The 15,261-nt window shown below is 37.5% G+C and overlaps 1 protein-coding gene across 1 annotated transcript in view; it reads right to left on the reverse strand.

Moving 5' to 3' along the window:
- Positions 1-15,261, reverse strand: part of INTS9 (integrator complex subunit 9) — a 104,550-nt gene that overhangs the window by 29,621 nt on the left and 59,668 nt on the right. The window contains exons 7-8 of the mRNA XM_032389006.1: positions 7,800-7,920; positions 6,662-6,796 (exon numbers count right to left, since the gene is read on the reverse strand). Coding sequence (XP_032244897.1) covers positions 6,662-6,796; positions 7,800-7,920 — 256 coding nt within the window. The remainder of the gene's footprint in view (positions 1-6,661; positions 6,797-7,799; positions 7,921-15,261) is intronic.

Genomic DNA, 15,261 nt, shown 5'->3' on the forward strand with positions numbered 1-15,261 from the left:
AAAAGTGCTCACTAGTTGCAGCTAACGCATTTATGGGATCTATCCAACAGCCACCATTTGTTTTGTTCTATTAGTTACTGTCTTTAAACTGTGTCCTATGTCCTCTTTTTGGGCAGAATGCACATCTATTTGGAGTAGATGTTTTTCAGGAAAAAAAAATTTTTTTTTTTTAACTTAAAATAATTTAAACATCTATGAGAAAACAGATACCTTCTCAGATATCCATATGATGGAATACTAGGCAGATATCAAACGTGTGGAATACTAATGAACTGAGGAGTGCTCATTATATAGTTAATGGGAAAAAGCAGAAAAGCAGGCTGCAAAGGGTTATCTCTGGATATTAGGATTATCACAATTTTTATTGCTTTCTCTGAGATTTTTGTATTTTCCAAAACCACTACAATACAAATTAATCTTCTAATCAGAAATATAAGGAAATAATAATACCTTAAAACAAAACAAAAATTCCACTAGAGTTCCCAACAAGATATAGTCAACATAAGCTGCTGGCCCTCTTGTAGAATCTAAGCTGAGAGAAAGCACAGAAATAAGGGCATCTGACAATTTTGAGAAACTAAACCACCATGATGAATTCCTGGGGAAACCATGGGTGCTGGAATGGGAACAAAATGGCAAGCAAGAGCCAAAGAGGGCTGAGCACTGCAGGAAGAATACAGGTTGGCAAGGAACTCTGTCCTTTTCTCTCTCCTCCATACTACCACTGGCAGATTGTGGCAGGCTCCAACGTACTGTGAGGTAGAAAATACCAGAAGAATGGGATAAGTGTTCAAAAAAGGTATAGGCAGACCTTCCAGCCCTTCCTTGCTCCCTCATACTATGAGGCTAAGTGGTACAAGACTTAGGCTTAGTGGTAACAAGTAAGGAAGACAAATTCTGGGGAAAAAAAGCAGTGTCTAGAGCAGAGGTACAAAAGGATTTCCCTGAAGGCCAGCTAGTAAGAGCTGACAGGGAAGTAAAACAAGATCACCGAGGAAAGCAACACCTACTAAATACAATAAGCTAAAAACTGACCCTACATGGAGAATTAATAAACTAGATGGAACGTAGAATATGCATTAAAAAAGTCCACACACAAATAAAAATAAGTAAAATAAAAATGATTACGTATAAAAAAACACTTGAAAATATTATGTATAAAAATACAGTCACTGCCATAAAGAATTCAACACATAGGTTAAAGAGCAGTATGTATATGCGTATGTATTCATTCAAGAATGAATTCATGAGCTGGAAGATCAAGTTGAGGAGTCTTTTCAGGAGGCTTCAAGAAGGAGATGGGGGAAAAAAAGAGAGAGAGATGGAAAACACAGAAGTGTCAATACCTGTATACTAGAAGTTCCATAAGAAGAATAAATAATTTTAACAACAATTAAGAATCCTTCTGTATTAAAGGAAATTGGAAGATTTCTCAAAGTATTATAGAAAAAAAATACACATTTAAGATACATCACAGTAAAACTTAAGAATACTGAAGACAAAGTGAAAATTCTAAAAGCAGACCCCATAAAGGAACAAATCTAAAGTAACACAAAGCTCTGGGGCACCTGGGTGGCTTAACCAAAGGAGCCACCCAGGTGCCCCAGGGCTTTGCAGTTCTTAAGTTGCAACAAGGGCACAAGTGGAAAAGGAAGAAATACTTTCAAAACTTTATAGTTTCAAAGTTCTTTTCCTTGAATTTTGTATCTATCCAAGCTATCATTTAAATGTGAGGAAATATTAAAGATATTCTTAGTACTTCAAGGCCTCATAAGGTTTACCATTTTAAGACCCTCTTGGTGAACATTCCTCAAGTACTCCTGGAAAAAGGAAAGTAAATCTAGAAGGATTATGAGATACATGGGAAGTAAGGTTGAAAAAAAAAACAAACTCAATAAGGTTCACTGTTATCTATAAATAAGCAATATATTCAGTACTCTATGTATATTCTAAATAACCCAGAACTAAAATTCCAGACAGTATGAACATGGTGGGAGGGTGGTGGGGGGGAGAGGAAGAGGAAAAAGATGGCAGAGACAAGAGGAAATGTGGCTTTGGAGGGAAAGAAAAAGATACTGATAAGTTCAGGATACTCAAAGGAAAAATAAACTAAGGAACAACCCAGAAGAATAAAAATCAAATACATGTGTTCAAACTTACATTTAGCCATCTAAAAGAAGGGAAGAAAGGACAGGGGAAAGAATAAACTAAAAATACCATGAAATAAGGTTGCAAAAATAAGCCCTTGATACAATAATAATTACAGGACATATAAATAGTTTCATTGGGGCACCTGGGTGGCTCAGTCGGTTGAGCGTCTGCCTTTGGCTCAGGACATGGGGTCCTGGGATCAAGCCCTGTGTTGGGCTCCCTTCTCGGCGGGGAGTCTGTTTCTCCCTCTGCCCTTCCCCCTGCTTGTGCTTCTGCTCTCTCTCTCTCAAATAAATAAATAAATAAAATATTTAAAAAAGAAAAAAGAATCAGGGTGCCTGGGTGGCTCAGGTGGTTGAATGTCCGACTCTTGGTTTTGGGTCAGGTCATGATCTCGGGGCTGTGGGATTGAGTCCGCATCAGGTTCCACACTCAGCGGGGAGTCTGCTTGAGGATTCTCTCTTCCCCCACTCATGTGAACGTTCTCTCTAAAATAAGTAAATAAATCTTAAAAAAAAGAAAAAAAAAATCTCTATGCTGTCTACAAGGGATTCACTAGAAAAGGATACAGAAGGAATGAAAAGAAAGGGATGGAAAAGAATACCAGGCAAATATTGAAGGGGGAAAATGTCTCTTGGCTTTTAATGCAGTTTTGATAGAGAAAAAAAGAAATCAGCATCCTGATAAAACATAATGATCATGAACATATATACCTCTGATTATACAGCTTAAAACTATAAGAAGCAATAACTGGTGGAAGTATAGGGAGAAACTGATCAACAAATAACACATCTTTTCAGAAACTGGAAGCTAAGCAAAGATATGAAAGACCAGAATAACATAATAAACTCAAATGAATACATACATATAGAAAATTTTTCATTCAACAGTGAATACAGTCTTTTCCAGCATACACAGAACACTTAAAAAACAGACTGTGTTTCAAAATAACACTTCAATGAATTAGTATACTCTTATCCAAATGCAAAAGAGAGAGAGAGAGAGAAAGAGAAAGAAAGAAAGAAAGAAAGAAAGAAAAAGAAAAAGACAGAAAGAAAGAAATCCAGAAACATTTAAGTATGACTTGAAAAAAGTCTCTCATCTAACCCTAAGTCTAATCATATTGGATGGACTAGAAACAAAGACAAGCACTATAAAACAACCTTTGGCTACTTACATTATGAACATATGAAGGAAATTATGATATACGTAGAGATGACTGACAGAGCACTACGTATCAACAATTTAACAGAGTTAAATGATACTGAGAGAAACTCATAGCTTTAAAGTATACTTATTGAAAAGCACAGAAGGATGGAAGCAAATGAGGTAAGTATTAAAAGAAAAGCAACAGAGTAAACCCAAAGATGGGAGGAAGGAAATAATAAAGGGCAGAATAGAGAATGAAAATACAACAAAAACAATTAAAAGCAAAAACTTATTCTTTGAAGAAAATCAGTAATGCAGACATACTGATCAATTTATTCCAGGAGCGTATTTTAAAAAGAATAAATCGTGATCAAATAAGACTTATCCCAAGACCACAAGGACAGTTAAATGTAAGAAAAGCTAGTATTATAATTCACTACATTACTGGTCTAAAGGAAAGAAATCACGTGATCATCTCACAGACTCAGAAAAAGCATTTGCTAAAGTACAACATCTACATTTGATTTTTAAAAAGCAGAAAATTGGGAACAGAGGAGAAACTCCTCACTTGATAGCTAAAAACAAGGAGTAAGCCATCCTATTTAATGCAGAAGCTACCAAAGCATTCCCTTTACAATCCAGTATAGACAAGGCCTCCACTGTGATCACTTCTGTCTACCTGGGACTAGAGTATGTAGTTGTAAGACAGGAAAAAAGAAAGAAAAGATAAAAGGATTGGAAGAAAAGTGACAAAATTGTTACTTCTTTGCAGATAATATTACCATCAATAGATAAACATTAGAATATAAGAATTCAGTATGCTGTTGAATATCAGATCCATCAGAAAAATGAATACTGAGACATTCTGCTCAGTAAAAGCTAGCTCTCTCCTTCCATTTGGGATGCTGTATTTTTATGGGCCTCAATTCTCCTCTAACTCTCCATTCTTATTCAAGATCATTTTTCTCCCTTCCACTTTCTATTGGTAAATGTTCCCCACAGCTCAGTTTTTCCCCTTCAGCTCTTTACATACTTTAAAAAATCTGATGCTCCTCCAATTTGTCTCCAGGCTTGCCTTCACATCCAAGTTCCAGTTCTATATTTTCATCTGTCCCCAGTTTTCACTCAAATTCCTATTCATCATAGCCACTACCCCTCCTAAAACCAGAAGCCCCTCTGCCAACTCCTCCTTGTCGACTGGATTAGTATCATCATCACCATTCTCAGTATCATCTAAGCATGAAATCTGTATTATTCCTTCCCTGAAGACAGAAAGCAATCAGTAAGTATTTGTTGAATTAAAGACCTGCCAGTGTTTTCTCTGTCACTCCATTCTTACCACGTCAGGCTTAATCCAACTCCCCACTCCCCTCTGCTTATTAGCTTGTTAGATCACTACGGCAGCCTATTCTTCCCAGCTCGGAGGGTTCCACTCAAGTAGGTCAGCGGTTGGCCTTTTCTGTGAAGTTTAACTCTAAAGCAGAACTTTGCTGTTATAGTGTGCAAGCAGCCATACACAATCCATAACTAAATGGATGTGGCTGTTCTGCAACAAGATATTATTTACAGAAACAGGTGGCAAGCCAAATTTGGTCCATGGGCCATAGTCTGCTGACCTATGAAGCTGACTATTAAGTTTTTCCAAATCTAAACTTTTCTTATCCCTGCTAATTGAATATAGAATCTAATTATCTGGGTAAAAGAAAATCTAATTCATTATTATTATTATTATTTTTACATACAACACTGGTTGCCAGCTAGAAATTAAAATGAATTACTTAGGTATGTTGCTCATTACTTTCAAGACCTTATTTTCCCTTTAAATTTACAAACCTTGGAAGAATAATTTACTGGAAATTGCATCAGTAGTAGGGTAAAGGCTTTGATTTAAGCAGGACAAATCAGAAGAGTTGGCAGCTAAGTAATCTTTCTGTCTTTTACAGAAGAATATATCAAGAATGATAGAAGCTGCCAATAAAGTATTTTGATTCAATGAAGCAGATTAAGATGACATTGATGGGCTTTTGATTTCAATAAGCGGGAAAGGCCCAGAATTCTGCTAGCTATAGGAAAAAACAGCAACTTGTCCCCTCTAGACCTTGAGATGAAACTTAATTATAAAAGGTATGAAAAAAGCCAATACAAAGTGGTAGCTCAGATGCATCTTATTGTTCTAGACCTACAGCAGTCATTTTTTCCCCTTCATATTAAAACAGGATATGGACTTACCCAAGTTATCTACATTTGTACCCATCCAACAGCTAACTATCTAATCTTCTCTGCCCCTCCCTTACAAACATGGAAAGAATCAGGATTTAGGAAATGAACAATTATACCTAAAAAGGAATAAAGAATATATTTGTAACAATGGTTATGTACTTAGCTACTTGCCAAATAAGATTGTTAACGAATGACTGACTTAAAATCTTCCAATAGCTTTCCTCTACACATTAAAATAAAATCCAGGGGTGCCTGAGTGGTGCAGTTGGTTGGGCGTCTGACTCTTGGTTTCGGTTCAGGTCGTGATCTCCGGGTTGTAAGATTGAGCCCTGAGCTCAGGGTTGTGAGATTGAGCTCCGTGCTCAGCATGGAGTCTGCTTGAGATTCTTTCTCCCTCTCCCTCTGCCCCTCCTGCTTGTGTTCTCTCTCTAAAATAAGTAAATCTTTAAAAGTAAAGTAAAATAAAATCCAAATTTCTCATCACGGTCTACAAAGTTCCATATCACCTGGCTCTGCTTACCTCATGGACACCCCTGCTGACTATACTCAGCATGCTGCAATCACAATGGCACTCTCTGCTCTTCTGAACATGGAATCATGAGCTGGGACTTTGCCTGTGGGTCACCACTGATTCTCTAACACCTAGATGAGTGCTTGATACATAGTAGACCCTCATTAAAGAAATAACTAACATTTGCTGAGTAAATGAGTGACCATTTCTGTTCTGTATCAGGCTATGGTAATTGGAAGTGGTGGAAAATCTCAGAATCCTAGAGATGAACCTAAAGACAGCAGGATCTTACAGAGGAACTTGCAGTCCTAAATACTGGGACACGAAAAATCTAACTTTCATGAAGAATATCTACAGAACATAAAGTTTCAGTTAAGCAAGATAAGCTCTAGAGATCTATATATATACAACACTGTACCTATAGTCAACAATAATGTATAGTACAAAAATTAAGAGGATGGATCTCATGTTAAGCATTCTTACCATAACAACAAAAATTAAAAAAAATAAAAGGATACATGTAGAAACCAAAATTAGGAAGATTTAAAAACAACTGATGATACTCTGGATATATTAGAATTTGGGTTAAATAACCAAAAAACTGAGTTGTTAAAAGAGATTTAGAATTACCTGGGGATGTGTGGTAAGTAAGGAGGATCCGGAAACATATGATACTTTCTCATAATGGGATTGGATAATCCAGTTGGAGCTTCCAAGGGCATAGCCTGAGCTTAGCGGAGTCACCTGGACTGCACCAAAAAGCTCCTAGAAAAGAACCACAGTAAGAATGTGTGATGAGCTTTCAGCAGTACAGTCACACCAGATAAGTCTTTGCAGGAAAAAAACCCAGAAATATCTTTATCCACTTAAAGAAAATTTAAAGCAAAACAAAGTATAAAATAAAGCAAAAAAACCAAAAACCAAAACAAAACAAAAAATGGAGACCATATGGTAGACCCAGAAAGCAATCCTAGTCTTTACTTGCCCCCTCTCCGAGTTTCAGCCACATGTACCACGAACCCAGGCCTGACTCATCAAAAGACAGAGAGAGACGATAGATGACCAGAAAGGCCAAAGAGAAAATTACTTGGGTTTTCTTTTTTTTTTTTTTAAAGATTTTATTTATTTATTTGACAGAGAGAGACACAGCGAGAGAGGGAACACAAGCAGGGGGAGTGGGAGAGGGAGAAGCAGGCTTCCTGCAGAGCAGGGAGCCCGATGTGGGGCTCGATCCCAGGACCCTGGGATCATGACCTGAGCCGAAGGCAGACGCTTAATGACTGAGCCACCCGGGCGCCCCTTCTTTTTCTTTTTTTAGGCTAGGCATTAATCTCTTGGTCATTCTATACTGAGGGGCTCTGGGCACAAGTTAACAAAATGGGAACCCTTACTATCAGGTCAAAGTTCAAAACTTATACTTGACAAATTGCTTCTTGATCTGTTATATGCTGTTTCCTATTTCACCTGTCCAAAACCTATAAAGTTGCACCCACTGTTCTGAAGTGAATAGAGTGAGATGTCTTTCTCCTGATCATTACAAGCTGGTCAAGAGAAGGCTAACTAATGCTGGGGAATGTGAGTGTTAGGAAAGAACACCAACAAGAACCTGGAGGATGGAGGATAATGACTGTCTGTCTTTTCACCTCATACTCGTACAAGATTCTCAGTGACTGAATGGCTAAAGAAAGGGAACTATAAGATCCTCCCAAAGGGTAACAATATGAATCGAAAGCATTCATGCATCACTTAAAATCATATTAACACTCACAATTTTCTGAGAATATCCCACCAGCTGGATTTTGCTAAGGGCAGAGTTCACCTCTTGCATCGTATAGCATCTTCTCCAGGTTGACACTTCCACTGCGTCCTTGAGTGGAGAAGGCAACAGCCTGCAAATGCATCACAATGCCAACTTTTTATGTTATCGAGGATTCCTTTCAAGTAATTTGTCCATTTCATCTAAGTTGTCCAACTTACTGGCATAGAATTGTTTATAGGATTCCTTTCTCATCATTTTTATTTCTGTAAGGTTGGTAGTACTGCCCCTCTTTCATTTCTGATTTTAGTAGTTTAAGTATTTTTTTTTCGTCAATCTAGCTAAAAGGTTTGCTAGTCTTGTTGATCTTTAAAAAAAAAAACACACAACTTTTGTCTATTCTTTTTCTATTTTCTATTCTGTTTATCCAGCATATAGCTGGATACTGTGTTCTGTTTTTTTTTTTTTTTTAAATCTAGTCTGGTCATCTCTGCCATTTGGACTATTTAATCCATTCACATTTATTATTGATATAGTTGGGTTATGTTTACCAATTTAATTTTGTTTTCTCTGTATCTCATGTTTTTTTTTGTTCCTCTGTCCCTCGTTTACTACTTACCCTTTGATACTAAGTGAATATTTTCTGACGCAGCCTTTTAATTTCCTTCATGGTGTTTCACTACATTTTTCTGAGTTATTTCCTTAGTGGTTGTTCTAGGGCTTATCATATACATCTTTACCCCAGAGCATTTCTATATGACATTTCAAATTCTCTTTCCTGTTCATGAATGATAAATGAAATACACTTCATTCATGGGCCTGCAAAGCTATAGAAAAGGACTGAGTTAAACACAGTTGAGGCTTGGCATGAAGGAGGAAAATAAAACACAATTTGTGACTTTTCTGATCAGCATCAGGAGTATCCCTTAAAACAAGCAAACAAAACTCTGTTACTAAAAAAACACTGTGTCATTTGCTCTAACAGAATCAGGAATAGACCTGGGAGAGTGACTTCCCTGAGCTTCTCTGTTTAAATAGGTCAAGGGACTTCTGGTCAACTGAAAAGTGTGCATTAGCTCTGCTCTCTCTCCTGAAATACCACTGAACATAGTAAAGGGCTTCACACACACACACCCCTTCAAGACAAAGAGAATGGAAGAAGCAACAGCAACAGCATTTTAGAAAGTGGAAAGTAAAAAGACAAATAACTGACTTAGCAGACACAGGAAAATTTAATTCAAATTAATTTATGCTGCAGAACCCATAAAAAGCTCAGCAATTTGAAACAATAGGCATGTCTGGAAGTGAGGTTGAAGGTGAGCCTAAAAACAAGGGGATTTTCTGGAAAAAAAAAAAATACTGGTAAGAAATAGAACCTTCTAGTTCTCTTCACCTATTCCAGAGAGCTCAGCAAACTGTCTTTCCCCTCCCAGGCATGTTGCTAGAGGTTATTCTCTGGAGAAATTAAAAATGAAAGTCTAGACTAGGGGAAACCATCAACAACTAGCAGCAGCTTCGTTAATAAGCAGAAGTTTATATACCAGAGTAACAATTTTCTTCTCTTCATATGGCTCCCAGAACACTATCAGTCAGGCTTATATCCTCCAGGGTAGGCGACTGAAAGAAACTTCTCTGAAAAATTTGATCTGCACCAAAGAAAAAAATCAACTAAAAGATACTGACACTGGAGGTTTCAGGATAAAATGGCTCAACCAGATTACTTTATGGTAAAGTCTAGAATTCAACAAGACTTAACTCATGGCACACAGACTTTCTAATCAGTTTTTTACTGTCCAACTCCTAAACATGGGCCAATAACCAAGGATCACCATATACTTGAGGGAAGTCTCTAAAATGATAAAGGCCAAAACAAATGGAGGGAGGAGGAGAAGAAATAAATTAGTCTGGTAGAATAAAACTTTAAAAATACTACTATCACTATCCTTAGAGAGATAAATAAGACTAAGAAATGAGAAGTGACTTCTATTAAAAAAAAGAGGAGCATTAAGAGAATAAAAAAGCTCTTGGGCAAAAAAATATGACAGCACACAGACAACGAAAGCATGCCAACAAAACCTATCAAAATTTCAAAATAAGTTAAAAACATAAAAAAAATTATACAAGACACAAAAGAGCCACATAAAAATCAGAAGAGCTTCAAAACAAGGTGATAGAACTTAATATTAAGAATTAGAAATTTGAAAAATCTTTTCAGAAATGAAGACTAATAGAAATATGAGTGGATAAACACACAACAGCTAACGCCATAAGAACAACACAGGAAGTAAAGATTAAATGCTAAAAAGAAATGAAGAGATAAAAAGAATTTGAAAGAAAGTGGCCGATAATGAAGACAGGCATGGAAGAAGCAACATACAGAGAACAGCAGTCCCTAACAGAAATCCAAGCAAGGGAACAGAGCAAATACTAAAAACTCTAATTGCTAAAATAAAAAGAGGCTTGAAATTACATACTGAAAGGACATACTGCATACCTGAGAACATTGACCCAGAAGAAGTAACACCAAATATATTCTGGGAAAATATTTACACATTTAAATAAACTAGGCGAAAAGAGTGAATGACTTACAAGGGAAGCTAGGCGAAAAGAGTGAATGACTTACAAGGGAAAAAATATGATACCAGAGTTTCAACAGCAATGCTGTTTTACTCAAAGAGAGTAAAATATTTAAGACATTCAAAGAAAGAAAATATAAGCCAAAGATTATACAATTAACAAAACTGACTTTCAAGACTTTCAAGCACAGATAAACAATTATTAACTTGAAAGGACTCAGGGAATATTGTTCTCATGATGCCATCCTGAGACATCTTCTGAAGAATGAGCTTCAGATAACCTAAATGACTATAGAAACATTGATACATCAGCTGGTAGTGAGCATTAATCATATAGTTATGTAGAAGTAAGACCAAATGAAGATTAAAAGAGAGAAAGGATAGTATGTAATGGCTGTATGTTCTGATAATATAAATGTAATAGGAGCATGAAAAAAAAAAAAAAAAGGGAAGGAAAACACATATGCTCTTTCCTCCAAATGATGACTTAGAAACAACGACCAATCCAGGAGTAATGAGCATTGTTAACAACCAGAATGGGAGCTTAAAGTTCCATTTCCCACTAAAAGAATACAGAGTTTTTTAGAGAAATGGGTGATCCCAGATTTAGGGTAGGTAATGTACAAGAGGAGTCTTAAACATCCTGTTAAAGTACATAGCAAGGAAACAATCAAAGGGTACAAAGGTCACAATAAAAGGACACAGTGGACAGCCCGAAGAGGCTCACTGTCCAAAGATGGGATAATCTGAGCTGCAAAAAAGACAGTATTGCAATGGGTCGAAATCCATGATATATGTGTCAGAGTGGGTTGTAATTAGATTGGGACACAGAGAGGGGCTTTTGCGTTATTGGAAATACTCTACTTTAGACCTGGTAGCAGTTATAAGGATGGTTGCTTTATAACAATTTATTAACTATATATTATTTTGGTTTTTGTTTTATATTACAATAAAAAAGTTAATTTAAAAAATAAAAAATGTATGCCAAAATAAGAAATTATGACAGCAGAAATGAAAAACTCATGGATAGGTTGGGAGGTAAATAGAATTTCTCAGGCAAAAGAGCAAACAAAAACAAAGAGATGGAAGAGGACAGAAAAAAAAAATCTGAGTTCCAGTCCAGGAGGTTAAACATCTAAGTAGTGAGCGTTCCGGAAAGAGGGAACACAAAACATGAGGGAGAAAATTTTAAAAATAAACAGAAAATTTTTTTTTGCCAAATTGAAGTTCTTGATTTTTTAGACTGGGGGTCAGCAAACATGTTTTCTAAAAACCCACAGATGTTTTAAGCTCTGTAGACCACAGTCTGTCACATCATTCAACTTAGCTGTGTAATGCCATAGACAATATGTAAATGCATGAGTGTGGCTATGTATCAATAAAACTTTACTTATAACAACTGTGGCAGGCCAGATTTGGCCCATTAAACAGGGGCTTGGCCACAGCTGGAACCTCTGTTCTAGATGGTAAGGACCCACTAAGTACTCAGCACATGAGTGAAAACTGTCCTTTATTAAGACACAGCATCATGAATTTAAGGAACAAGAGGATTCTTAAAGTTTCCACAGAGGAATAAGTGGGATACATAACAAAGATCTAGACTCAGAATAGTACTGGACTTTTCAACGATATTTCTGGAAGCTAGAGAAAATTGTATTAAATCTGGATTTCTACCCATTGGGGGGTGAGGGTAGAACAAAGGCATTTTAGACATGCAGGGTCTCAGAAAATTGACCTCCTGTGCACTGTTCCTCAGGATATGCCTGGCAAAATGAAGGAAAGAACAAGATAAAGACCCAGGAAATAGAGGTTCCAACAGAAGATAGAGGTGAAGATATCTTCAGGATAATGGTGAAGGAAATCCTAAACTGAGAGCCAAGCAGCAAGCCCAAGAGCAGCTGGGATCAGACTGGGGAAAGAGAGAAGGCTCTGGGAGAGGATTTCCAAGAAGATAAAATTGTTACAACACCCACTGAGTTTGAACATACTGAGGAGAGACCTGTACAAATGGCAGAGAGGTTGGGGATAAATTAGTAAGAAGTACATAGGAAACTAAGCAAATAAGCAAACAAAATCATCATCAACTCAAGGGAAAACAAAAAGTTGTGCAAGAAAGAAAAAATAATCCTAACAATGTTATGTGGCTAGTGAGTTGCATTTATACAGTCAAAATAATGAAAACACCGAATAGAGGTTTAGCTAACCTAGCATATAGATCACGTTGTTCCAATTCTCTTCATCTTTGTTTCTCCAGCAACAAAGTACTAATAATTCTCCTCTTTACCTTCTGCATAAACAGACACATGAAGATTTTATTTCACTTATCTGTCCTATGTACACTGGATTGCTTTAGGTTTTACAATATTTATTCAATAAATATTTAGCCCTGACTATGACCATAGCATTGAAGTCCTGTAAGGGATATAACAGGAACAACATAAAGGCCTCATAAGGAGCTTAAGTCTAGAAAATTTTTACAATGGTACAAGGCAATAAAGAGATGTCAAAAGCCATGAGTCATCCCTGCCTGCAGACTTGCCCTCCCTCACAGAAGAGTCTAAATGATATATTAAAAATGCAAATCTCAACACAAACACACACCTCCTCCCCTCCTTCACTTTAATGGCTTTCCATTAAATTCAGGATAAAATCCAAGGCTCTTAGCATGACTTTATAAGGCCCTTCTTTATCTGGGTCCTGCTTCAGCCTTTGTTCTATATACTGAGCTATAAACAGCTCTCTCGGCGCCAGGCTCCCTTGAGCCTGTAACGTACCCTGTCATCTTCTTCAGATTTCGTGTGGACAACACTTACTCCTTTAAAATCTAGACCACTTGTCACTTTTTCTCAGGGCTCGTGACAGCGGACAAGGCCAGGTGCACATCCTACGTGATCTTTGGGAACCTGGCCTGACTGTGTATCAGAGACAGGGAAGTGGCACAGAAGGCCCCTCTGGACGGCTACCGGTGGGGGCTGCTGATAACCGCTTCTCTTCTCCTTCCACATCCCTGCAGACTCTCTGCCAATGGCCTGGAGGAAGGAGAGGCTTCTCTCCGAGGCACAGGATGGAAAAAAACAGGATTTACAGACTTGTCTGCATATAAATTCCAGTGTTAGCTCTTCACCTTTGAGCTCAGTTTACTCATTTGTGAAATAGGCAGAGCAGCACCTTTCTTTTAGAGTTGTTCTGTGAGAGGTAAATGACAAAATGTACGTGAGTGTCTGACAAAGAACAGATGCTGAATAATGATAGTCTCTAACAGCCCCCCATACCCCAGATGCAGCCACCACAGCTCCAGGAATATATGCAGTTTCCCACAATACCATGGTAAATAAACTTCAACCCAGGGTGAATTATTTCAATGAGCAGCAATGACTCTGAACCTGAGTGGCCCAAGCACTGCTCTACACGGTCTCAAGGAAAAACCTAAGCTACTCTCCTTCTTTAGTTCCTCCTTTGAATTCCTCGGGATCAGGGAGACCCATGGCTTGGGCCCCCTAGAGCTGACCTTCATTAAAAATAAAGACTTCCTACTTTGGGCAGAAGGGTTTCTTAACTTTATGCCAGAGCTGGAAGGCTATTATGGGAGTGGCCTGAGAGGGTGGGGAGGAAGAAAAGTAACACTTGCAGCCCAACCACATCCTTCATCCTAGTTGAATTTGTGTTACACTGTCCTCAGCTTTGCCAAGCTGCTGCAACTGAGTCACCTCTGTTAGAGGTTGAGCAAAAAGTCATACGCAAAGCTAGATTAGACTCTCTTCCCTTTCCTTCTCCCTTCCTTTTTCTCTTTCCTTCCTTCCTTCCCTCCCTCCCTCCCTTTTTCTTTTCTTTCTCTCTCCCTTTCTTTTCTTTTAAAATTCTTGATTTAAATTTAATTTAGTTAACATATATACTGTATTATTAGTTTCAGGGGTAGAATTTAGTGATTTATCAGTTGCATATAAGACCCAGTGCTCATTATATCAAGTGCCCTCCTTGATGCCCATCACCCGATTACCCCTTCCCCACCCACCTCCCCTCTAGCACCCCTGTTTGTTTCATAGAGTTCAGTGTCTCTTATGGTTTGCCTCCCTATTTTCATCTTATTTTATTTTTCCTTTCCTTTCCCTATGTTCATCTGTTTTGTTTCTTAAATTCCACATATGAGTGAAATCATACATTTGTCTTTCTCTGACTGGATTATTTTGCTTAGCATAATACCCTCTAGTTCCACCCACATCATTGCAAATGGCAAGATTTTATTCTTTTTGATGGCTGAGTAATATTCCATTGTATATATTAGACGCACTTTCTTTACTATGCTCCTTCTTCCCGTCCCTTGACAACCAGTACTGCCATTACCCAAATAACACCTGGGCTTTACTTTCTTCCCTTGATGGCCCTTCCCAGCATACTCTCCCCTCCCTTGCCCATCTAGGAAAATGTCCTACAAAAATTAAGCAGATTAAAATCTGGAGCAGTCTTTCTCAAAATGAGGCATTTGGCTAATGTTTCTACTCTCCGTTAGAGATTAAACAATCATATATTCAACCTCCAGAATAAGCCAGCAAATGCTCTGAGCCCTCGGTAAGGGAAAAAGGGAAGACCGAAGATGTGAAATGTTTACTACTTCGGTCTTCAACAGTCCAGAACCTACTTCTAGAGAAATTACTGGAGTGTTTCAGGTAGGGAAACAATTTCCCTAAGCCAAACAAAAGACTTGTAAAAATTCAGATATATTTCAACTTGGATCTTTTCTCATCTTCCCTTCAGGGTAAATGGCATAAAAATAATAAATTTATGTTCTGGAGAAACTAAAGAAATCATCTGTTTATAGAGAAACATTCATGATGATTTTTTAACAACAGTTTAGTGTGAAGCATTGTTGGAGAGAACAGCCTTGTTATACGCATATCATA

The sequence above is a fragment of the Phoca vitulina genome, unplaced genomic scaffold, assembly GCF_004348235.1.
Source record: "Phoca vitulina isolate PV1807 unplaced genomic scaffold, GSC_HSeal_1.0 scaffold53, whole genome shotgun sequence".
NCBI lineage: Eukaryota > Metazoa > Chordata > Mammalia > Carnivora > Phocidae > Phoca > Phoca vitulina.